Here is a 27,415-nt window from a genome sequence, read left to right on the forward strand (position 1 = left end):
CCTCTGCAGAATTCAATTATGAATTACACAGAAAAAAAAAAACATTTTGCGGGAAAGTTGTTGCGTCCTTATTTTTTCTCTGGCCACTGAATTAGCAGTAGCACAAAAGACCTCTCGTCTATTGCATCACCTTGCATACTTGAGCTAACCTTAAGAAAACATTTAAACAAACGTCTCACTGAGCTATTTTTCATCTGTCAAATATTGCACACAGAATGATGAATGATTGATTTGTGAAAAACTTTTTTATGCCTTTGTCATGGAGATTAAAACCAGAGAATGCCTCTGAAAAAGATCTTGCAATGAGGTCACTGACTGAGGCATCCGCTAATCTAGTGAAACAACAAGCAGCGATACAAATTGAATGACATTTGTTTGACATTTGGTGTTCTTGTTGCCGCCACACCTTTTCATTTTAAATCTATTAGATGCTGGCAACCTTGAACTGTTTTCCTTTGTGTCTGGGAGGTTGTATAAGAGCTCCAGGTGTTGCAAAGTTTGTTGTTCGGTGTCATTAATCCTCGTCGTCTTGACCACAATGTGCCTCGTTGTATTGTTTAAATGTGTGTGTGCGTGCGTGCACGCGCGTTTGGTACATCAATATCTGTAGTTCCATCGCATCTCCCCCCTTGCTCTGCACAGACACACTATCTGCTGTCTTTCCTGGCTTTTCTCACAAGGGAACTGCTTCCTTGTGGTAAAACATTTTATATTTTCACTAGTAACTGCATGCACATGCGTGCGCACACACACACACACACACACACACACATTTTAGGTTTAACACGATCTCCTTCTAGAGATTGCTTATTTATTGGGAGTTGTGCTAAGCCGCACCAGTTACCATGCATTTTTCATGAGCCTAGGATTTAATCGTTGCTTGTGTTTGTGTGTTTGTGTGTGTCACATGTGTTTGTGTATGTCTTCTGGCGATGAGTTTTGGCTGTAATTGGTCAAAGAGTTTATGCATGTACTGTGCAATATGTAGTGCTATATATAAACATGTGCCATACAGAAGTTCTTCCAAATGTTTTTCCTCTGAGGACTCTCCTCTCTCCTCTCCCCTCTTCTCTCTCCTCTCTCCTCCTCTCTCCTCTCTCCTCCTCTCTCCTCCCCTCTCCTCCCCTCTCCTCTCCTCCTCTCTCCTCTCATCTCCTCTCCTCTCCTCTCTGGGGACCAGTTTCATTCACCAGGTCTCTAACGGTCTTGAGAGACACAAGGGCACTGCCTGCAGGATTAGGTTTCTGCCATGTTCACATTCCACTCAGTCCCCCTGGGAACAAGGTGGAATGGAATTCATATGTTTGAGAGGCTTCGAGCAAGTGTGCATATTTCATTGCAGGGCGGCATGAGCAACCCTCCGTCGAAGCTCTAAGGATAACACTTTAAATATAATAGACAGGGAATTGGTGTTGGGGTTGAAGCAACCCAGTGAATTCAGTATGCTCCCACCTCCACACACAGATGATTGTGCACTCATACACAGAGTCGTACAGAGTAGGTGACATACACAAATTGTTAGATCACCCACTGTGCATCAGAAAGCATTTTAATGTGGCAATTTTGGCTGGTCCACTGAAATGCAATCCCAGTATCAAATCAATGTTCTGGTTTTCATTGCTCTGTTGCTATTAGCATACATTAAAGAGCTCATTATCTCAGGTCGTTTTGCATTGCTGTATTTTGTCCCACGCTAGAGATAGGGCCGCCATAGACACACTTTTACTATGAATCTGTTTATTTTTCTATGTTGTGTCATGCTCTTGTGTGTGTTTGCCATCAGTATTCCTCTCCCTCTCTCTGTGTCTGCATGGCACGTGTGTGTCTGTTCCCCCATATGTGTTTGTGTGGGTGTGTGACATACGGTATGCAAGATGCATTACTGTCAGATAGCTTCCCTGTTGCAGTGCAGTCTCCTCAGACGCTTACGTAACGTTATTACCAATCACACATGGAGAGCATCCTGGCACTCTCACAAGGTTAGGATGAAATATGAGAATGATTATGAAGATCCGAGATTGTATTATCATGATTTCCTTATTATTGCATCATTAATCTATTTTTGTCTCTTGTCTCTATCTCTTTCTTTGTCTGTCTCTCTTTCTTTTTTCTTCAAATCTTTTGCCTATGGCTCATGCAGAAGTAGAACAAAAAGGTAAGTCTGTGAAACAAGCACGCCCACATTCACACATGCTCAAAATCCAGGGTTGGGTCTCACTTTTTGATGCCGGCGCCTGAAGCGTTTTGTACCTCATGGCAGAACGACATCTCTTTCAAAGTCACTGCTGCTATTTTAAGACAGCTTGATCTCAGCATATAGAGGCAATTTAGAAACACTGGTTCTCATTAGACACACTCTAGGCCCATATTATTTCATGGTATTGCGTAGAATGTCACTTAACAAACTCTCCACGGGCCAAGCACGTTTTTATGAGAGGCCAATGAACAGAGAATTACATTGACATTTAATATTTCAAATGCTTCCCCATGATATGAAAATTGTGCCAGTGCTTTGAAAAGCCAATGAAAATGCAATCAATAATCCGAGCCCTTTGTGTGGGATCTGAAATTCTTATTGGTATGAATGGGAAAACCACAATGCACATCTGGCTCGTCTCTGTGTGTATCTGCTATGTGTGTGTGTGTGTGTGACAACATTCCAGTTAAATTACAAAGGTCCCTGTGACTCCGGTCACACTGGCTTCCCAGAATTTACTACGTCTCCCACATCACTCATAAAACATGACCCCAGTATTCAAAGATGGGAATACCGAGAAGGGGGAATGGGAAATGAATTATTGTAACAATTGCAGAAACATAAGGCGATAAAAGACGTGTTTGGTGCTACAGTTGGTTGTTCCTGACAGAGATAGAAAGGGAGGGAAAGGAAGAAAGAGCTATGAGACTAATAAGGAGCCAGGGAGGGAGGGAGAAGTGGGAATTGAGAGAAAGGGAGGGAGTAAGTAGAACAAAATGTGCCATTTTCTCTTTTTCTCTCAGCTGTGAGCGCAGGGCATTATCTGTAGCAGGCATGCTGTTGCTGTTCTTAACAATGACAGTGACTATACAACATCCAAATCACAACACAGTAAGCCTATCGTGTCATCGTCACTCACTGGTGGTTAGGTTGAGTTACAACACAATTTAACATTCATGAAAAGAAGGGAAACATTTCACAGGCACTGTCAGAAAATGTAGAGCGAATAGTTGACATATTACAGCGACTGTATAAAAGGTATCTAATGTGAAAATGTTGTCATTTATTCCTCAGTATTTCTCTGCCCTGGCATTCTGCGAGGAGTGTACCAAAGTGAGCATCTCTTTGAGTCAGATCACCAGTCCGGTGCATGGTGCAAAGACCCACTGCAGGCCTCAGACAAGATCTACTACATGCCCTGGACGCCATACCGCACGGACACACTGACAGAGTACTCGTCAAAGGAGGACTTCATTGCAGGCCGTCCCACCACCACCTACAAACTCCCACATCGTGTGGATGGGACCGGTTTTGTCGTCTATGACGGTGCACTGTTCTTCAACAAGGAGCGCACACGCAACATCGTAAAGTTTGACCTGCGCACTCGCATCAAGAGTGGTGAGGCCATTATTGCCAATGCCAACTACCACGACACCTCACCATACCGCTGGGGGGGCAAGTCGGACATTGACCTAGCAGTGGACGAGAATGGACTGTGGGTGATCTACGCAACAGAACAGAACAACGGGCGCATCGTGGTGAGCCAGCTCAATCCCTACACCCTGCGCATTGAAGGCTCCTGGGACACCAGCTACGACAAACGCTCGGCATCCAATGCCTTCATGATCTGCGGAGTCCTGTATGTGGTCAAAACCGTCTATGAAGATGACGACAATGAAGGGACGGGGAACAAAATCGACTACGTGTACAACACCGATAAGAGCAAGGAGATGACGGTTAACATACCGTTCCCTAATTCCTACCAGTACATCGCTGCAGTGGATTACAACCCAAGAGACAACCTGCTATACGTGTGGAATAACTACCATGTGGTCAAGTACTCACTGGACTTCGGCAACAATGGTAGGTCCCAATTTTGAACACGATTCAAAAAGATGCAGGTTTTCCAGACTTAATTTATGTACAGGCTGTGATGTGATTTGGCATATATGTAATGCTTTTAATATTCATTTTAATAGTCATAATGATAAATTATTTTTTGTTGTTACATAAGGAATACTTACAGCCACTAATCTTCCTCTAATTAATAATTCTGCAAAATGACTTAAAAAAGAAAAAGAAAAGCACCATCTGTGCTGTCACGGTTCTCAATTATGACTGTTCCCCCACCACCCCACTATGGTATCTGCATTGTTTTAAAACAAAAACAACAAAAGCTGTTCCTGGATATATATAGATTTCTGCAGAGTTTCTATTGGAAGAAATGTTCCTGTTTTAGTCAACCAAAGGATAATTCACAAAGACATCATAAAGACAACCTTGATCTGCACCTTTAGGGGAATATCTCTAATGATGTTATGCTGAGCCTTACATACTGTAAATGTATCTTGCCTTTCTACTCTACCACTTGCCAGCCTTCTCTTTAGTTTTCTCCAGCTGCTTAACATATCGTAATGCATTCTTCGAGAATGGAGCCAGGAGTGTCTGGAGGGAGGAGGAACTGATATCGCTTTCATACAGGACATCCACATATGATGACAATCTGAAGACGCATCAACCTGTGTTTGAAGGTTTTTTTTTCTTTTATAGTTGACCAATTGTTGAGGCAGCTGTCAACAGTTTATCTTTGGTTGTCTTTGGTTTGGTTAAGACCCAAATTGGCAAATTTAGTAACATACATATTACCACTAAAACACAACATCAACGATAGCAGTCAGCTGTTTTTAACAAACAGCTTTGATAAACCGACTGTCTGTTTGGTACTGTGCTGGTAGCATACAGACAAGGTTAGCTACTAGCCAGAGTAGGTGCTAAAAGCCAAATATTTCCATAAGGGGTTGGTAGAGCCCAAAACAGAGCTAAAACAGAGTGAATATTGAACTTACATTCGTCTGCTCAATGCACAAATAGGCAGCAGTCTGATAACACGTTTGCCACAGTCATTTTACAAGGTGATAATGTGTCAATTTTGTGTTTACAGCTTGTTCAGCTGCCAAGTGGCCAAAAAATCAATTATTGCTTTCAAATCCTTTGAGCACCAGAAACATAACGACATTCATCTTCATTACTAGCGCTAGGGGTAAGTAAAAAATATGAGTAATCCGGGTGAACTGATCCTTTACACTGTGACATATATAAAATAGGAAATCGGGTCAAATGCAGGTTAATGAGGAGTTTGGTTAGAAACGGTATGCCTGTTCATCTAAGCTCTACAGTGTTTGACCTATGTTAAACCCAGGTCGGAGAGGTCATAAATTGACTCAGGTCGACTCATTTAGATCACCCGTGGCTAGCATCGCTGTGTCCGTCTGAAAGGGCTAGGAACACTGTGTAACCCAGAGTGGCTATCTTTCAACTATGGTATGAAGTTAGAGTCCACCCTCTCCTCCCATCCCCTCCTTCCTTCCTCTGGATGGAAGGGCTTAGGCCCCTGGAGCCTGAAGGGCTATTTGCCCAGCGTAATTGCCTTTCAGCACCTTTCTATGGAGTGGTCAAGGCAGTCTGGCTGCGTGTCTTATTAAATGATGTCTGAATTAATGCATGCTCTTACACACAGTTAGGAGGCGCAGTACAAGGAATTATAGAGGGAAGCAGTGTTAAACTTGGTTTCTACCGATCAGTTTGCATATGTTAAGGGAGGCCTCGCGGTAAAAATTGTGTGCGTTTATGAGTGAATAATGATGTGCATGCCAGTGTGCTAACGTGCTAATCTACTTACAGTATGAGTTAGTGTTTCTCTATTTATGAGTGTGCATACGTGTTTATTGGTGCAAGCTTGAGTGTGATCACTCTCATAATGGAGCTCTGGGTGTCTCAAGAGGCTCTAAAGAGGAGATCAATGGGGATTTCAATGTGGAGAATGACCTCTAGTGCACAGCAACAAGCCAGACTGCTGACCAGCGGGAGATAAATACATACAATCAATGCAGCCCAGCTCCTTTACTCCCCTCCTCGCCCCACTCCCTCACTCAATGAAGACAAGGAATAAATTAACTACCTTAACTGCATGGTTTTCTCATTCTTCAGAACCTGAGGGGACAAGTCGATTCATTGTATGCAGACCCTATATTTTGCTTTTCATTTGTTTCAAGTCTTGTCTATGATTTTCTGTTTAAGATCACTATAAATATATTAAGGTAAGGTAAATTTTCCATGTTCCAGCCCTGGTGTTTCCCCCCGCCCCCCCCCCCCTTTCTTTTCCACACTCGGTTCAGGAAACAGGCCAAGGACAGGGGCCATTCTCAGGGTTTCCGCTTATTACTGATGTAATGCTCGCCCTGTTTTTGTCTCGGCTCATATGGACTTCTTAAAAGATATAAAATGAGACAGGAAATGGGCCATGGAGTAAGAGAAGGCAGGGGTAGGCCACTGAGGACTGAGTGCAATTGGGCTCCAACACAGAGAGCACCAATTACTGTGTTTTGTCTGCTTAACAAATGCAGCTCACTGGGCACTTTAGAAGACTACATTCTGACGCATTTGCACTGTTTGGACTAGTCACTTTATTTATTTCTGAACAGCTTATATCTTGATCAGATACTGTACATCTTTATTTAAGTCATAACTTTGCCAATTCTGTACTACTACATTTCCGCAAAGTTCTAGCGTTGGTGCTTGTGATAAGACAATATTAATAAACACTGCTGTGTTTGAGAAGTTTGGCTTGTTTTTATAAATTAGCAAAAACAGTGTTTATATTCCTCAAAGGTGTTGAAAGAATTGACCCCCATATGGAAAAATGTAATTGTCTAGCCTAGCCCTATATATCACATGAGGTTTGCTTTAAGCATACAAATGTAAACATCACAGAGAAGAAATTAAGCAAAGTTTAGTTCACCTTAGGCCAACAGATAATATAAAGGTTTACTCCCATGCGTTCCATCACACCATTGAGCAGAAAATATCTTTTTGAAATGCATATTTTTCCTCCCTTGGTACTAAAAAAGAAAATGAACGGCCTCTTTACATTTACTGTTTCCCATGTGTGTTTGTGTTTCTTCTTTGTCTGTTAAATACCCATTATTTCTTTCCTTCACACAAACACATGCACTCACAATGGCAGGAACCTAAATATACCCCTTTTTCGTATATCTTTCTTTCTTTGACTGTGTATTTCACAGTTTTTCTCTCTGTCATCTTTATCTCCCGCTTAATCTGCCCTCCTTTTCTGCTCCCAACCCTTTTCCACATCACACAATGCTATTTCATCGAGTGTCCTTAGATGTATTATAGAGGAATATACTGTAGTGTGTGAATGCATAGAGTAAGAGTCAAAGTCACTTTTCTCTGCATCACCCCTTTCTCTCGCCCCACACTCCCCAAACACTCTCTACTGTTTATGGAGTTGTTTCATCATGTCTTCTTACATGCATATTATAGAGGCCTGCCCTACGCAAGCGGCATGGCTCCGATGAAACATTTGAATAATTTATCACCTCCAGTCTGCCTTGCCACACTTTAGAAAGTTTTCCCAACAAAGTCGCAAAATTATTCATGTTATCTGCATCTTCGGGAAGGGAGGGGCTAAAACTAAATGCATTTCAATTTGTGGACTACTGCTATTCCGATCTTTATTTCACCCTTATTGTTTTTCTCCTCATTTGTCTCATTTTCTCCTGCTACCCCACATCTCTGTTTATTGTACTTTCTTCTTTGCTGCAACTTTTTAAGGTCTTATATGCTATACAGTATGTTCTCCTCCTAGTGCTGTCTAACTTTAGAACTTTAAGGCGATGATCTACTCAAGTTCAGGTGAGACAATCTGATTTCACATTTAGGTTAGAACCAGCACACTGAAATTGGTATAATTATGAAGGTTTCCTGAGCAACCCTGCAGGTATTTTTATTCTGTCATAGAGAGACAGGGTTAGAGAAATACAGTGTTTTATACCCAGTAACATGCATGTTATTATGACTTCATCAAAACAACTTAATCTAAGTGTATTTACTATGTACAAGATTATTGCAATGCATTTACATGTGCATTATTCAACTCATTCAATTCAATTCATTTGCACAACTTAAAAAATGGGTTGCTACAGTTCCTTTGCTCAAAAACACCTATTAAACCTTTGCACACCTATTGTCTTATTTTTGCAACCTCTAAAGTATGCTGGACAAAACAATAATTAACAGTGAAAAATAACTCACTTGACAGTTTGCTTCTTTACCTAAGTACAGGAAGAATGAAAAAGGCCCAATAGCACTAGCAATTGTAAATGCAAAAAGTTTGTTTTTTGCATTTGTCTACATTCATTTGTCTGTTGCTCAAGCATTATTTTAGTGTTGAGAATTACACACAGTTTTGAAAAAGTCAGAACTCTAACTCAGTGTGGCATCTAAGTAACCGCAAATAAATTACTGCAGTCAAATATTTAAAGTGTCTAAAGTGATAGCCTCAATCTTAATTAAAGAGTAATCAAACGCTGACATTCTAATCTATTAAACACAGTCATATAGAGATGACCTCTACTTGCCACTCTGTCAGTTTACAGAAATATAAAGGTTCACCTTTGAACTCTTAATGGCTGGAATCACAAAGTTCCATTTCCCAAGGAAGTCAAGCATGGCGTTTCTATTGTCTTTATGCCCTCACCACTTATTTATACCACCCTCCCCCACCCCAGCATCTCCTTTTCCTTGTTGCCTTCCGTGGCACCAGATTGCAATCAAGCAACATGGCTAAGCAGTGCAGGAAACGTTGGAAACAAGCTGAAGTGGAGAGAATCACAGGAGTTAATGGTTAAAGTGGATACCCTCTTTCACCATTTCACTGATTAGACCAGTGGTTTTCAAACTATTTCTGTCATTCCCCCCTTTGGAGGAAGAAAAATGTGCATGCTTCAATCTTCTACATTTACCATCAACACTGATTGGACATCCACATAAAACAGTAAACAGTATTATGCAAGGCAACATGACTACAGTGTCTTTCACACCTAATCTACACTCCCACTCTCACTTCTCCGCTCTCCCTTTTTTCGTCTTCTCCCTCCATGCCTATCTCCCTCATTTCCAAACAGATTACGACACAGCCTTCTCAGCAGACTGAACTTCTTGCTTTAGAGTCCAGGGCACCTGTTCCTTGCCTGCAGTGTGTGCTTATCGATTGGATTGCCCCAGCAAGGCCCTCTGCGAGCATTTGGCCTCCGCACCGCCTCTCTTTTGCCAAAAAGCAGATAACCAAATTAAGCAGGCCTAGCCAGGACAACAGGGAGGAAGGGAAACCCACAGCCTCGCAGGAAGTAAATACAGAGATATCAGCGGGCTATTTTATTTTTTAAATATATAAAATAAATTGCAGGGGGGGAACAAAGTGGATACCACCTTTTCAATTTTCAAATGATGCACTATGGTGATAAATTATGGGGAGCAAAATATTGAATAGCCACAGGGTCACTTGCATAGTGGCTGCAGCTCTCATTCTAAGACAGTAATAGGTGTCTGGAACAGGAGAGGCCACAGTCTGGACTTTAAAGGAATATGCTGATGATTTATTCCATTATTAAACAGAAAAACAAGACAAAAAAAACAGTTTTTTTTGTTGCTTTGAACAAGGGAACTTCCCCCGATTAAGAAAAAGGCATGTGATTGGCAAACTTGCTGCAGGTGTCTCCAACCTCAGCAGAGCAAGGACATGATTATGCAACTGGTAAACCAACAGGGCTGAGGGGTTATGTGTCTGTATGTGGAAACATTAGCTGTGGGACGTGGTGGTGCCCGGCAGCCATTTTGAGGGAGGCTCTATTGAGGTTGTTTTCTATCTCCAAGTATCACTGCTTTGAAGTGCTCCCTTCTGTCTTATCAGCAGGCGCGAGCCACTCGCCACAAGCTCTGTGTGCGTATGAGTGTGTGTGTGTTGCAAGTGAGTGATAAGTAAATGTCTGCAAAAGTGTGTTTCTGCATCCATTTGCGTCTGTTGCTTGGCGCACAACTGAGTGAAAAGGAAGTGTCTGCACAAATGAGTGTGTGTTCGTTTGTGTGTGTGCACTGCAGCCATAGGGGCAGTGTGTTATCGCAGTATGCAGCCCTATTCAATGTCTGTGCTACTATCCAGCCTAGAAAGCTTTGTGCCCTCCAGACAGATTATTTTGCTGTTACCCCTCTGGATCCATCCCTTCATACTGTTCAGGATGGGGTGTGCGTGTGTGTGCTGGTGTGTGTGTAAAGGCAGTAACTTTTAAGGAAACTGCAAGTAGTCATCTTGCATATTAAAAGACCATACCAGTATAATAGACACTTTTAAAGTCTCAGTTCTGTGAAACTTCTGTCTTAATTCAAATCCCTCTTCTCTTTGCTTCTGTCTCCCTCTTCCACTCTCTCACTCGCTGTCTGCTGCTTTTCTGATGACGTGGGAAACTTGCCAGGGGAAGTTCATTTTCCCTCTCTCCTCCCTGCCGTCTACCTTTTGTGTTGTGGATTTACGATCCCTCTGTTTACTGAGTGAGAAGTCAACAAGAGCATTCTCGGCAACAGAGAGGCAGAGACAAGCAGTCATACCCACACAGAAACACACACGCGCACGCACACACAGTCTGTCTGCATGTCAGATGATCATGTGCCAGCATCCCAGGCTGACTGACAGCATCTCTATGGCCCCTCCAGTGTGATGACAGATAACTCCAGGAACAAGTTTACTGCCAGCCTGCCATTGTCTCACCTTCCCTTGGGCCTGATGCAGGTCAGGAAAACAAACAAAATAGAATAGAAAATAGAATAGAAAAGAATCTCACCATCCCAACTGTTCCGGAGCTTTCAATCATACAAGACACTCTTTCTCAGCAGATGGAGTTTGCCTGTTGTCATGAAATAATAGTTCAAAATATGTCCTTGTTACTGAGAACATTGAGGACTTCTCATCCATGTTGGTTAGAAAGTTGAAACTGAAAGTGTTTTCCTGACCTTGTAAACAGCAGAGGACAAAACACCACAGGGCCCATTAGTAGTTCTGGGGCTTTTAGTTGTATCACACTTTCTTCCTTAGCAGATTGAATTTGACCAGTAGAATAGAATAGTTATGGCTCATCAACTATTAGTGGTATTGTGTCATTATGATGTGCTCAAATTGTATTATTGTTTTATAAAAATATTGTCAGAATTAATTGCAAATTGCAATTAAAAAATTAGTTATTGAGGGTCCTGCTTTATATATTTGAGTAGTGCTGAAGTAGTACTTATTTAATGGATTAATTATTTTTCCATCCATGCAAGATCATATGGAAAATAAACTTATTTATTTAGATAAACACCATTTCAATCTCAGTCAGATCAGATTGATTATTCATATCAAAATGTTAAAAAGTGGTTACCACACTCGATATTCATCGATTACATTTTCAACATCACATCACCCACATGTGACTTGCGTCATTATGCTGCTTCTATTTTGCCAACGCAGCAACAGCGCAGAAAGAAAGAATATAAAGATTTCTTCCATTTCTGCGGTAGAATGGGGCTGTTTAAGAGCCGTGTTTATCATCCACGCGGAGGCAATGTAATATGATAACTGAGTTTTTTTTCCTCAAACACATTTGTCAAAATGTGTCACCCACATGCATGTGCACATACATATGGATTAAAACGTAAGTGAATTTGTAGCTGTATTTTAGTTTTGTGTCACATGCTTGTTCTTGTGGTATCAGTCTCGGTGAAGAGCACAAGGTTCAGCTTAGCTGACATCATGAAGTTGTCGTGGCGCATTTACTCAAGGCTTCCTAAGCTTAAATGCGGGAAGATATGTCAGTCCCCATGAGTACAACCTCTAGCCTCTTTCTCCATAAATGTTTCATGAAGCCGTTATGTCATGTTCCTGTAGTTCCCCCACAGCTACTTTCACAGCATCCGGAGTGATGCCTGTGATGAATTCATCACATTACAAACATTTTTTCTAAATGCTGCAAAAGAGCAAGAAAGGAGGACAACATAAAGATGTGGCTGAGCACACTTGAAAGAGAGTGCTGAGACATTGAAATGGGTAGAATAATAGTGTGGCAGAAAGGAAAAGCAAAAGTTATGAGTGAGCGATCAAATCAGATGGAGAATGTCAAGAGAACAGCAGAGGAAGGACGAAAGATAGAGATGCATGGGTTGTGATGTGCTGTGGCCCCTTGCCTGTGATGCTTGCAGGCTTTTGTGTTACCTCACCCCAAGCTGCCAGCTTCTGTGTTTTCTGGCCTGTAATCAAATGACAGCAGACATCAACCTCTCTCACACACACACACACACACACACACACACACACACACACATATATATTACTCTTCTATTGTTGTGGCAGAGCCCCTAATGGAGCTTCCCGTTTGAGTGCAGATAGAAACACACACACACACACACACACACACACACACACACACACACACACACACACTCCCTCTCGGGTTTCATAAGTACACACGCAGATTGACAGCTAGTCCCTAGGCCACTGCTGCTACGCATGATTGATGGCAATGTTCCGTGGAGAACGCATGAGGCAGGGCAGCAGTGATTCAGGAACGTGGAGCAGCACAGTTTAGGTACGGAAACACTCCATTGGGTTGTTGAGGAAGAGAACACAACGTACGGAGCGGGATGTTTCATGGCTGTCAGTCAACCAGACAGACAGTCAGACAGACAGACAGATAGACGAGAGAGAGAGAGAGAGAGTGCAGTTTCTTTGATTAAAGTTAAAATCCGCAGGAAGGGATGACTTCAGTTCACAGTAAATAATATGAACACCCACTCTTCCCTCAAACCCACACACACCTTTACCTTCACCCCCAAAGGAACAAAAAAGCATCAGAAAATGAAAACATGTACCAAAAAACACTGCAGTAAACTAATTGTGTGCACATCACACCCCAAATCAAACAGTATGCAGTCAATATACGACAAACTCTATAACCCTTCAATGTCAGTGACCAACATGTAGTACATATTATGGCCTTAGGCAGACCAACCCCTTAGACAGAAAAACACAAGCGTCGGTGCTTTCCATTTGTGCTGAAAATCATGGAATCAAGAATTTAAACATCAGAGCAGACCTGAAACCGCACAAGGCAACTTCACACTTTTTGCTACCCCAACTGGCAGTAAATGAATTCTTGGAGCCTGAAGGACTCAATCACCCAGAAATCATGTAGCGTGATGTCGGTATATTGCACACTCTTCAGAAAAAAATTAATCTTATTCATAGTTGCTGGTCAGCGTGGAGATGGTGAGGAAAATCTTTTTAGGCGAGTTCAGTTGGGTTCAGCTTTCCCTGGACAGAGCGTTAGGTATTCTTACTGTGTAGAAAATATTGACTAAACACAGAATTTGAGATTATGATATACATATTTCTCTTGTTAAAGTGGCATAACATGAAATTGTGAGAATTCATAATTGAGTAGCTTCATGATCTTGGAGAGTTGCTTCTGTGTCTATGTCTGTTTGCCTCTGTTTGTGTGCTTGCCTTTATGTGCACTTCAGTCAATCCACATATTTGGGGTTTTTAATAGGAAGATGACGTCAAACCACTGTTGTTATCAGCTTTGTTTTATAAAGTATACAAATAAAGTTTGGAGCTAGCATAATTTACATAATGTGAAACCTCTTCCTGTTACAAATTCCTAATCATATTGAGTGTAATTTGTTTATTCATAAATACTTTTAGGCAATCTCAGCTGTATAATAAAAATGTAGATGACAAAAGCTATAACCTGCTTTGTTATAGAATGTATTCAGGTGAAAATGTGGCTTTATAAAATTGGCCCCACCTGTATGAGATATTACACATAATGACTTCCAAATGATTTGAGGCCGATACAATAATTCAAAGAGAAAGTGAGGCAAAGATATAAGAATAATTTCCCTCTATCCAACTTTCGATCCTAAAGTATTGATTTGTACCGTGTGCAGTTGAAAGCCACAGGTTAGCAGAGACACACTGGTATAATATGTTCACAAGAGGACACTGTAACACTTCACAAACACATGCTCTATTCCATTCTCTCGATCCATTCTTTATTCCTGCCCCCCGCATAGGGTCAATGTGAATAATTGAGCATTTTTACAATGAAATATTGACAATAAAAGAGTGTGTCATATACAATTAAGTGGCCTTCCTCCCTCTCATGATGTCATAGTGTTATGAATCATGCATGACACTGAGAGACACTGAGTTTTTTTTCTTCTGGTTATGCAGCAGGAGCCACTACTGTGTACCAGCCCCCATAGGAGAGACTGGCAACCTTGTGCACATTTGTGGGGCAGACCAATTGTTGGTCTTGCTTGGAGGACATTTTGCTTTTATACATTATATTGTATAAAACACTTAAGCACACATGCTGTTTGGAAAAACATGTCCTTAACTTGGGAGTAAAACCCCACAGAGATCTGGCATATGACTACATTGACGAGGGATGACACACTAATATTGGGAAGTCATCAGAAACATGAGCTACTCCCTGTCAAAGCTATTTAGTGCTGTGTAAATGAGTGCCTGCAAATGTGTTTGTGTCTGTCACTATAATAATATGTATGCTTGTAGGCCATTGCTCACATCACTTGGTGCTGCCACAGATGGTTTGCTTGACCACTTGATTCTTTTAACTCTGTTGTTCTTAACTTTTGCATCCTGGGAATACATGTATAACTCACATCCTGGCATGAGGAGCTCAGAAAAACATCCGGACTCCAGTCATGTTGGGACCCACAAATCTGCACAACACATTTTGGGTCCTGGCTCTTTGATTAAAACACAAGACTGTGCTGTGTTTTTGTGAATTCAAACCCTCTCTCTCTCTTTAGACTATCGCCCACCTCCCATGATGCCACCTAACCGAGGAGGCGGAGGAGTAGGAGGAGGTCCAGTTGGTGGTGGAGGTTCCTCCTCTTCATCTACCAGCCGCACTATCACCACTCGTTCTCCTCCCTACTACACCACCCCGCGGCCTCTCCTCACCACCTCCCCTGGCCAGCGCTATCGAACCACCACCACCACGGTTCGCCAGCCTGTCCTGATTCCTGCCGGTGGCTCATCATCCGACACTAACCAGATTCCCGACACCAACCAGAAAGCAAGAGGACGCTCCCCTCCGGTGCAGATCCCTCCAGCGGCCCCACAGCCTCCTGCCCTGCCTCCCCAGGACTTCTGCAGTCCAAGGCTAACAGCCGACATATCATGGCCACGGACACAGCAAGGCCAGACAGCCAAGCAGCCCTGCCCAGTCGGCACACTGGGTAAGGAATCTGCATATAGCAGAATCAATATATAGAGGAGCTGACAGTAGGACCAGTAAATGGCTGGTTAGAGTGCGTTTGAAAGCTTTGCCATGTGAAATATATCTTAATCTACTTGTTCTTCTTTGCAAAAGTCTTAGCAAAATATTGCAGAAATACAACCGTAACCATGTTAGAGTTGTTTCATTGGCAAAGGTGGAAACCAGGTGGAAAACCAGGTGGAAACCATTTTCAAATCTTTTTCTTAAGTAAAAGCATCACTACCACTATTAAATACAAAGGTATAAGCAGCAGAACACAGTCTGAACCTGTACGAAGTAAATTAATGTTGTAGCTGGTCTAGATTCACATGCTCCTGGCTAGTAACTCAAACAGTGCATCACACATGTAAAACCTTACCCTGTAAAGTAACTACAGTAGCTACTATCTCCTATAATGACATGTAGTCAAGTCAATATATTTATAGAACACATTCAAAAAGGCTAACAGTGCATTGCAGATAACATGAAAACTTAATTATTTTCAATTTCTTTTTAATTTAAGTTGTTAAATTTTAAATTACTCTGTAAATCACGGCAGTTAGCTTTTTTTTTAAATGTGTGCCATTAATAAATTGACCTGACTTGTCAATTAAATATAATATAAATGACACACACGATCATGTGTGATCAGGAAACGTAAAAATGACATGTGCATAGGTAAGATCTCAGTGAGGAATAAACAAAAGTAAAACAATTTGAATCAATAAAGCTGCTTCTTCGATTTTCCTTCCATCCACACACAAACTGCTCAGTGAACCACAGGCACCTCAAGAGCCTTCGTGTCTCCTGGTGAATGTCAGTGCTGTCCTACTCTGTTTGTTTTGCTTGTCTTGCAGGCGTTGCCACATATGTGTGCATGGCCCATTTGGGCTACTGGGATCCCCAAGGCCCTGACCTCAGCAACTGCACGTCGCCTTGGGTCAACCACATCATGCAGAAAGTAAGTCTGAATGCTGCTGCTGGCCCTCGTTGCTCCCACCAAGCCCATAACTTTAGGGGGAATAAGGGTATGTGTTATGGATATATTCCTTGAGCGATTTTTCACGCATGAAGACACACTGACTACAGGGGAAGATTGTGGCCATGTATCTATCTTCATTTGTTAACCCTAACTCATGTTTCAGATCTGTGAGCTTTTATATGGCTGTAGGGGAATGGAAATGCCCAATAAGGTCATTCACTCACGCTGTGCTATCATTATAATACGCTAACATGCATCATCATAGGCTAATTTACATAGAATGCATTGCTTTTTGATGGGAAAACATATTCGGGTTTGTTTCTTCAAGATACTTTTTTCCTGGAAAGTGCTGCCCCAGCTATAACGTCCCATAATTTCAATGTATGGCTGTTGTCACATGAGGCACAAGGCTTTAAGGGTTTTCTTTATAAGACAAAACAAGGAAAAAACGGTCTGTGTGAAATCAGCATTGCAGCAGAGGTGCTAGGAGTTGTAACTGTAAAGTATTCTTGAAAGGTGTCAAATAACCTAATCACTCTTCTTTATGCTCCACCATCCCATCCTTGTTCTTGTCTTGCCCATTTCTCTACATGTAATTCTCTCACTCCATCTGTCCTTTACCTCTCTGCCCTTCATCTTGTCCTTTCATTTTTCCATCTGTCTTTTGCTGTACTCTTTCATCCCCCTCACTGTCCTCCTCTTCATGCTCTCACTTTTTTTTACTTCCATCCATGTTTCTCCTTCTTTGACTTTATTCCACTCTCTGCCCCCATCACCCTGTTTGGCTCCCAGCTCCGTTCAGGCGAGACAGCAGCAATTGTGGCCAGGGAGCTGGCAGAGCAGACCAAAGGGCTTCTGCGTCCTGGCGATGTGCCATCCACAGTGCGGGCCATGGCCCAACTGGTCGAACTGCTGGACGTCCAGCTCAGGAACCTCACCCCCGGGGGCAAGGACAGTGCAGCCCGCAGCCTCACCAAGGTACTGCCTCAAGAAACCCTTGTGTTGGGCGGTCAATGTATTGGTAATGATTGAGTGAGATGAACGATTTTCTTGCAGGCACTACTATGGGGAGAGATGCAAGGTAAATGAAAGAATATTAAGCGAAAGAGGGATGATGGAGAAAAAAGGGAACAGATAGAGATACTCAAGTTAACAGTGAGATGAATAGCGTTAGAGGTTCGTGGTTTTGTCTTACACTCATTCTTCAGGGGTTAGAAAAGTCTCTGTGTGCAGAGTTTGATGAAAAACCATACATAACGCTGTAGATTTCCAGATGATAAAGAGCTGCTTTTAGACATTTGATCCTCTTCTGAGGGTTTTCCTAGCAAGTTTGGCTCAACATTATGGGTGATAGATAACTGCTTTTAGTATTTGGCAACTCTTGTCAGATCAGGCCCGGAATTTAATAAAACTCTGCCTCGCCCTGGGAGTTATTCTCATTAAAACATACAGTACTTCAGATGAAAACAGGCTTGGGATACCATTTGCGTCACAGCTCATTGTTTAATGAACTTCAGCCTTTGAGCTACAGCTATGAAAATGCTGTTGACAAGCGGCCTTGAGTGCTCACTTCAGGATTACATTAATGGAAACTCAATCCTGAGTATGGAAGGATCTGTTTTACTACTCCGGTAGACAAGAAAAGAATTTAGTTTTGTACTTTGTTCATGTAGGCATTCAATTAAAGTGTGTTAAATCATTGGCAATGGCTGACTGGCTGGCTTGGCTAGCTAATTGACTGACTGACTGGATGGCGGACTGTTTTCTTGATTGTCTCTGCTAAGGTCAACAGTGATGGGCGGTGTTTAGCAGCCAGATTGACAGCCGCTGCCACCTTTTATACAGTCACTGGCTTCCCCCCCCCTAACTTTAGTTTCTAAGTCACGAGGTCTGCTTTATTCACTAGGGTCTGCCTTTTTTTATCTTACTTACACACCCTTCACATTTCCACTGCTCCCTCTTAGTAATTCAGTAACACATGTGAAGTGAATACATATCGGGGATGTGTAAGTGGTATCAATTAATCTGTGTTTTGCTGTTGACCAAATGGCCTGTTAAAAAGGTTGAATTTGTAGAAAAGAAGTCCTCCATAGAAGAGGAAGAGCATTCCTCTTGTTTTCAATAATGGCCCAATTATATATACCTAAGTGAGTAATATGCCGGCTTATTATGCTAATTTTTGAAAGGAAATCGAATATGACCAATCATGCACGAGTGGCGTAGTAATTAATGCCATCAATTAACTTGACAGTAGTTGCAGAGAATGGGTAGAAAAAGGAATGGAGGAACAAATAATTATGAACACCACCTGGAAGGTAAAAGGGAAGGGAATAGATGAGAATGAATGAAAAATAAGGGGCAAGTGAGAAGAATAACAATATATACCAAAGTCTTTTTGTGCAATGTTTCTGAAGTGTGTATGTGACTGCCTTTGTGCACGTGAGTGAGTGTGAGTGTGTGTGTGAGTATGACTGAGAGGTGTTATATCACTAACAGCTGAATTGTTTGAATTTGCAGCTTCAGAAGAGAGAAAGGTCCTGCAGGTTTTTCACGCAGGTATTTCCGCTTCCTTGTATCGTTGATTACTTTGCCACAGCATAGACCCACATGTTGTCTTTTTTCTTCACACTCAGCATGTAATTCGCAAAGCAAGCTTGCGTATGTGCGATCACTGATCGCACATTACATTGCTCTACGTAGAATTCTAATTCTATGCTGCAGCAGTTGTCTTATAATTTGCATCCCAACCCTTTGAGGAGGATGATCATGCAACGGCTCTATCCTGATCCTGAATCACAGCGTGCATCAGAATCACTGGTAACTGGTGTCTGCTCACAAAAGTTTGAGTCTCCTCAAAGGGTTCACATTCTTTTTTGTTTTTAATTTCACTCACTTTTTTTTTGCATTTAGAATCAATGGTACTGATAAGAGGCCATGATCAATATCAATAATAGCTCATCTATTTTGCAGTTCTGCCTGCAGAATTGTAAACAGGCCTGCCTGGAACCAAATGACTCAATATCCATCTCCATTCAATGCAATGTCCTCTCTGCTGCTGTATCAGAGAGGAAGAACTGAGTATGATGGATACTCTGTTGCATATTGCTTGGTCACAGCCTCAGTGACTTAAAAACAATACCAGCTTGCGTCTGTGGCTCAGTGTTAATTTATTTTTCTGTCCTGTTGGTCTGCTTGTATTGATGTTTGTTCTTGTTTATGCCATGGGCTCACCCCGTGATCGGAAAATCCAACATCATTTAGACATGTTTCTGGTCAGCTAAAATCACTATTCACAACATCAAAAGACTCCACCTTCCTCATCCATGTGCTGTAGATAGACTGCAGAGTCTCTCTTTTTCTCTCTCTGCATCCTCCCGACACACATACACCCTTGATGGGCTAGCTCTTTTTCTCCTGATGCAGGCTTTTTCCCCGCACTCTCCCCTGAAAAGTCTTAACGTCAGCACCAGTCAGCAATGTCACATCATAGAACATGGCTTAGGACTATATGCAAGCTGACACACATACACTATCACACATGCACACCACAAATATATAAATATATTTTCAACAATGATCTCATGCCGTCACATCAAACCAGGCGGATATTTTGTGGCGTCTCCTTAATCCAATAAGTGCTGAATTCCAAGGAGTGGCTGCTTTCAGACAGCTAGTTACAGGTTAAAATCAAAACGTTCCACCACACACCTTGGGTACTGCAGGGGCCTGGGAGTGATCGATTATATAATTAGCCTTAGTAATGTGAAACAAAATTATAACAACAGTCCCTTACTCTGCCAGATAGAAATGTGCGTGATTAGGGATGTGGTGTGGTGCTGCCCTCTCCTCGTTAATTATCTACAGCCCTAATTGCCAAGTGAGGAGAGTGGGCAGGAGGTTTGGGTTCTTAATAGAGACAAAAAATAATTGAATTCTCTCTTTCCTTCTCTCTCGCTCTCGCTCTCTGTCTTTCTCTCTCTCCCTCTCACACTTCATCTCTCCTCTCTCACTTTGTTTGGGGAACTGGGGACTCGTTTCATGTATAGTAAATTGGCAATTTATTCATGATGAAGTTGGTGGTGTGGAGAGGCTTTCATTCTGTAGGGTGGATTGATGAAGGGAGGTAGAGTTTGCAAGGTAAAGACAGGGGGAGGGGCGGTAGAAATTTAACAGAGAAAGAGAAGAGAGTCACAGAAAACAGAAATGGAATGTGAGAGAAAGAGAAAAACAATAAAGGCTGCAGTGAGGAGACAGTGTGATGTTCAATGATAATGTCTAATTTGCCCTCTATTTATGGATGGCGGGTCAGAACATGGCATGCTGTGAATTTTAAGCCTGATTTAGCAGCAAACTCATGCTGTCAGGGAAGACAAACTCCAACAACAACTGACAGATAAGCCTGCTTCTCTGATGAAAACATTTCCAAAACATGCACTTTCTCAGAGCTCAGCCATGCGCTTAAAAGAAAAGAAAAAATCCACTGTTTCCTCAACTCTTTCCCTTTTCCATACTTCTAACATCCCAACTTTGTCATTTTACAAAGTGTGTCTTACTGCGTGAGTGTACACATAGTGTACGTTCATGTGCATGTGCCCATGCTCCCCTTGTGTAGCTGGGACAAGAAGCCCAGCTCTAGTCTGTCTTGTCGCCACTGTTTACGCTGGATTACCCCAACGCTTCAAAGCATTTCACTTCTGCCCCATTTACTGGCGTGTGTGCGTGCGTGCATGCTGTGGGTACGTGCACACAAATGCGAGTGCCTAACCGGTAATATATAGTCACACACACGCACACAAATGACACCCTTATCTGTCTCTGCAGAGTCTCTCCCCTCTTTGAAGACCTCTAAAAAAACATGTCCCCATTTTAGCCCTCAAGCCCCCCCCACACACACATACATACACACACACACACACACACACACACACATTCCATCTCTGAGTTTCTGATGTGGATATGTCTGGACCTCAAGGAAATCACACCCCTTCTTCTCCCTACCTATCTCTCTCTTCTACAGATCCAATCTCTACGCCAGTGTATTAAATTTCAATGAAAAAATTATATGAAATTGAAAATGCAAGATAATCAAAAGTTCAATTAAAAGCAATGAAAAGTTTAATGAGAGTAGAAAAGGGGGGTTATCTGAAACACATCAAAGTGAGCGTTTGGGAGCAGCACCACCAGCGTGAGCGAATAGAAAGCAGTGCCACTGCTGTTATATCTGCCGTGCCTACAGAGCATCCTCTCCTCCGTCTCTCTCTCTCTCTGTTGCCTGGACTGCTACTGTACAGCAAGTGGAGCAGAATGATGCACTGCAATGCTTCTCCCAGCCCTTTGTGCACACCCTCAAACACACACACACACACACACACACACACACACACACACACACACACACACATTGAATGTCAACACACATTCAAGCACACATGCATCCCATACACTATGCAAACACACATACCTGCACATAAAACAAATGCACCACAACATTGTATATGGCATGCATATGTCACTGCATGTGGACTCATTCATGCACACACAGCACTGAGACCACAGAGACTGCAGTATGTCCACAATACAAGCAGTTAACAGAAGATTCTGGTTTTATACAACTCGGGTCCTATTATTGTAGTTTGGGCCATCATTCCTATCAGTCACAATTGTACTTATCAAGTTAATCACAGAGATCAGGGTAAGCAACAAAGTGGCTAATAGGGGTGCACGATTCAGAAAATGTCACTATTCGATATCGATCTTTAGGCTCACGATTTGTTTCAAAAACGATTCTCGATTAAAAAAAAACGATTCACAGTATGTAAATGTAGTTAGTTTTCCCATGTGATTGCAGTAGACATACAATTTAAAAAAAAAATCGATTTTTAGAATTCTATGAATCGATTTTGAATCGGTAGAACTTGAGTCGCGATACAAATATGAATGAATTGTTTTGCACACCCCTAGTGGCTAATGTCCAACAGGGCACGAAACACAAGCAGTCAGATGATCATACGGGTTTTAAACAAATCCCCAGATTAGACAAAGCTATTTGGAGGAGACTGCAAAGGCAAATTGTAAAATGATTACCATATTACCTGCTCGGTACCAGACATTCATCACACTTTACAGACTGATTTCCTGGTTCAACTTTGACTTAAAGACAGGGTAAAGTAAAATCAGTGGTTTCTTTCTAAACACATTATACAATTTAGATTTGTTTTTGTATACTGCATGTGCTAGCAAACGAACACAGCTCCAACGGGAGTGTGTCGATGCCAGCAGTACATGGCATTGGCTCGTTCTTTGGCTCAGCACCTTCAGCGGACAGGCCCACAGCATCTGAGCAGTTCCTTATTTTTTCATGATTTTGACACCTAATTCTATATTCTTGCCAATTTTTTGATTGAATCAAATTTGGCTGGGTGGTTACCAACACATGTTCATGTGGTGTGACGGGCTCAGGACATTTTTGCTTTACCAGGACTTTAAAAGTACTTACAGTGTGTGCACAGTTTTTCTGTGCAATGTGGGATTATTACCAACGTTTTGGGCAGGGATGGAAAGAGACATCACACCACAGAGCCCTATGTCCAATCCAACAATGGTTTTCTATAGAGGGCACTACTGTACATATAATACATGCTACAGGATTTCAATAACCTCCCACTTTTTATAGAATCAACAGCACAATAAAACATTACCAAAGCAGACAACACAGATGTCAACCAATATAAACAGCACAGCAACTGCAGCTGCAAACACACATAATATTAAAGCCAGAACAGAAAGAGAGCTGCAGAGTTTTTGCACTGAGTAGCGCACACGCACGCACGCACACGCTACGTTGACATCCTCCTCTGGACAAATACAATCACAGTAAGTTTGTTGTACTCACCTGTTTGAACGTCATTCTCGAGCACTACAAAGTCCTCCTCAATCTACTCCAGGTTCAACTTCTCTCGCTCGTTTATTCTCAAAGCATAATATACGCAGCGTCCATTCAGCCTCTCTGTCGCGCTGCTTTTCAAACATGTTGAGCTAGCTGGGGCTCCGCAGTCACCGTGACAGGGATTGACAATCAGAAACAGCAGAAAAGCCTCACACACCTCAATGAAGGTAAACGCTCCATGTAAAAATCACCGCTGGAGGATCCACCATGGATTTCAGCAAAACCTGTCTACGGAACGCCTTTCCACTCCTTATTCAGCCCCATTGTACCGAATTTGGTTGCAGTTCCACCGGAGTTCCACTGGGGGTGATCACAGGCGAGTGCAAAATGAATGGGACTCTATGGAGCTAGACGGCTAAATTTTGTCGTTGAGAAATCTCAGATTTGATTGTAGTTTTTGCAAGTTCAACATGGATTATAGGTCGAAAGTTGAATGAACGAGTACTTCTGTCCTTTTGATTTCTTACAGGTTGTGTCGTTGTTTCCCATAATACGCTAGCATTCTGCTAATGAATGCTGATTGGTCAGTGAAGGACTGATTACGATCGGAGATCCCGCTTGACGGCATCCAAAGCAGAACCAGAATGAGTGAATATTTCGGCGTGGTCTTTAAAACATTAGCAAACCTCTTTCTAGCATGTGTATTGACAGGGAGAGCCTAACCTGTCAGCTGTGTTGTCAATGCCTCGAGAGAAAAAAGGAACTGACTCAGAGCTTGCCGTAAAGCAGTTTCTCTGGCCGTATGTGTATGACGTCATTGACATTTTAAAAGGCTTTTTAGAACAAAAAAGCAACTTTAAAAAAATCTAACACCCAGCAATGTGTATTTTCTTAGCCTCCCCTTTCAAATGCAACATTCAAATTACTAGACAAAAAATGATATCCTGAGAAAAGTGGATTTTGAGGGGTATAGCTCCATAGAGTCCCATTCATTCTGTAATTGCCTGTGAGCGCCAGCTATATGGATCAAGAGTGGAACTGCAACCAGTTCAGAAGTATTGAGAGAGTGGAACTTCTTCCCTTATTAGAAATTCTTTGATTTCAGCCATAATACATCCACGATTGCATCGTTTAGCATGCTAGCCAGACCCAGCATGCACCTGTGGGTGTGTTTGTTTTGGGTCACTTGCTGGGAGGGGGGTGCACTAAACCCATGATTCATTAGGGTAGAGATGTAACCTTTTACATTTCTTTTTATCTAGTAGCGACAATAATGCTAACCTTAACCGATTATGCCTTATTTCTTTGTTGTACTGTTCCCAAACTGCTATAGGCCAAGTCCTAAAGCAGGTTAGATAATCTGTTGGCTTGTTTTAGGCATTCAAATGACTATTTTCATTTTAGATTAATCTGTTGGTTATTTATTTGCATATAAAATATCAGAAAGAAGCGTATTAAATGGCCATCATAAGTTCCAAGTAAACAAGGAGATGTCTTGGAATTGCTTGTTTTATCTGATTAATATTCAAAAACCCAAAGATATACCATACAATAATGCAAAACTACTAATGACTACTGACGACTAATTTTAATTACTAATATGATTAAATATTGTAATACGGTGGACAGTGCATGTTCTATTGACTCTAGGGCTACAACTAATGAGTAATTCCATTATTACCTGTTTAGTCAGTACAATGTCAGAGACTTTTGAAAAATGCAGAAAAGAAAAGCAAATTTTATAGCCAGAACCAGACAAAGTTTGGTGTTTTCGCTTTAAAAATGTCTCAAATGATTAGGCTAATAGATTATCAATGATGGGAAAAACTACAAAAATACAACTCATGTTGTAATGAACCAGGGTTCTCCTTTAAAGGAGTATCAAAGCTGTCTTCTGTCTCAGTCAACAAAACGATGGAGACAGAAACAGAGTTGCTGGTGTAGGCTATGCGTATGTGTGTGTGCTTCATATCCACTCCTGCTGATATTTGGTTGTTTACTGAAGCAGTGGATTAATTAGTTTTTGTTTACATGTAGCCCTACCAAACTCATCGGATATGCATCCCAGCTAATTAGCTGCTAGCGCTAAAAGAGGACGTAATATTATAATATTAGTTTGTTGGCTAAGCAGCCCATTTTGTGTGTGATATACTGTATCTACATGTGGATATCACACCCCCAAAATAAACAGGTAGGATTAGCTCTAATTCCAGAGGACAACTGCACGTTTTGTAGCACATGCCATCAACACTTGTGAGTCATCATCTACAGTGTTTCTCTATCTAAGACACATTCCTTAGCCACTCTACACACACACAAACAACACACGTTACGCCCCTGAAAAAGGGGAGAAATACTCACGAGAGTGATACGGTTATGTTTCCTCACTGAGAACTTCAGTGTAATGAGGAAAAGACCGCGATTTCCCCCGGAACTTGGGTGGAGACCAAAGCAATCGATCTCAGGCTCATAGATTAAGAGCATTTAGTAGATCACAGATTAACACTTTTACCCTTAAATTATGCACCACAAAATAAAGTAATGAATATGTTTACACATTCTTCTTACAATTTTCACCCCTTGTATGCGTGACAGATTTTAACACAATGATATGAATTGTATCAATCTCTATGAACTATGTACTGAGTGCATGATCTTTTTAACCTGAGCTATTTTAAGATCCTCACATGCTATGAATTTACCAATACCTTTTATTGTATAACAGGCTATGAGTATTTCCTTTAACCTGTCACCCTCTCCCCGACAAAACAAATGTCGTCCCGACATTACCAACATTGTCTTATTAAACAAGTCTCTTATGCACTGGACCTAGAAAATCCTCTTCTGTAAGACAGTACTTGAGCAGAGGTCAAAGATCACAGTTCAAATATAACCAACAAGATATATTCACAGTCCATATGTTGACCAGCTGTATAAACAGTCCTTAAGCAGTCTTTTCTCATACTATTGAGCAACAGTCCATCCGTTTAAATATGTATGCATAGTCTGCAAATTGTCTCTTGCAACAGTCTGTGAAATCAGTCAGTAGTTCATAGTCAAACATGTCAACTCTGTAGTCTCGTGTTTGCTGAAGTCCATATAGGATGGCTGAAGGTAATATTGCTGTGGTGATGGCAGCCATGGAACCAGTCCTGGTGCAGGGTAGACAGGTAACAACTGTGGTTGTGGCTGGATACTGTAACAGGAAGGGATACCAAGCTGATCATAGGTGATACGTAGGCCTACACGATATTGGAAAAAAAACTTACATTGCGATATTTTTTTTTCCCTGCGATATATATTGTGATATGAAAAAAAGACACATTTTTACAAGAGGATATGAATAGCCCTATTTAGAAATATTAAATAATTCTCTACTGGGGTGATTTTGTAGGGGAGTGCATCTACAAAGAAAATAAAAATGTTTTTGTCTTATGTGAACCAGTCTTTGTTGAACAAAAACCAAAGCAAGTAAGCGCTGAGATTACTCTTCTGAAGTGATTTTGGAGAGGGAAATTAGTTAGAAATACACTGGTTGACTGAGATGACACCATTGTATTCATAGAATATCAATCCAGGCTAAAATAAATGATATTAATAATGCATGCATGTTGCTTCCTCTAAATTTCAGGTTGTGGTCGACTAGCGGGGCCTGCTTTGGTTGTTTGATGAATTGATTAAAATAGATCATGATTGTTGGTTTGCTGTGCATGCAGAGCCTGCATGTCACACTCTTGCAACAAACTGTGTATCCAAGAGCACTTAAATCAGTGTAAATGACGTTATATCAGAAACAGACTGCTGTTGTAGATTAGTGTTACGTTTCTAGCGTCGCAGCTCCGAACCATAACGTTAGTTGGGACAGAAGCCTTGTTTCTTCTTTCATGTTAGCTTTAGTCTGGCTGGTAGCAGCTTTCTGCGGTGAAAAATGGCCGGGATATGTCGTGATTACGTTGCATTAATCAGGTGATTTAGTTTGTCTTTGCAGCGAACATAAAACACTGACTACTGTAGCTTCACTACCCATGGAAAAGCATGTGCATCACTGTGTCAGCGGCAGCTGCCGCTTACGGTACTTTTCTACACACGGGAGAGCCTCACTTCCCATAACAACCCCCCGTCGGACTAACGTTACGTCACATGACCACCTGTCTTAAAGGGGAAGGTGTGTT

General features: G+C 41.7%; 1 protein-coding gene across 1 annotated transcript in view; it reads left to right on the top strand.

The window, feature by feature from the left end:
• Positions 1 to 27,415, top strand: part of adgrl3.1 (adhesion G protein-coupled receptor L3.1) — a 129,041-nt gene that overhangs the window by 61,190 nt on the left and 40,436 nt on the right. Inside the window, exons 6-11 of the mRNA XM_078259523.1 lie at positions 2,141 to 2,155; positions 3,272 to 4,060; positions 14,924 to 15,355; positions 16,233 to 16,336; positions 17,150 to 17,335; positions 18,875 to 18,913. Coding sequence (XP_078115649.1) covers positions 2,141 to 2,155; positions 3,272 to 4,060; positions 14,924 to 15,355; positions 16,233 to 16,336; positions 17,150 to 17,335; positions 18,875 to 18,913 — 1,565 coding nt within the window. The remainder of the gene's footprint in view (positions 1 to 2,140; positions 2,156 to 3,271; positions 4,061 to 14,923; positions 15,356 to 16,232; positions 16,337 to 17,149; positions 17,336 to 18,874; positions 18,914 to 27,415) is intronic.

The sequence above is a fragment of the Sander vitreus genome, chromosome 2 (assembly GCF_031162955.1).
Source record: "Sander vitreus isolate 19-12246 chromosome 2, sanVit1, whole genome shotgun sequence".
Taxonomy (NCBI): Eukaryota; Metazoa; Chordata; class Actinopteri; order Perciformes; family Percidae; genus Sander; species Sander vitreus.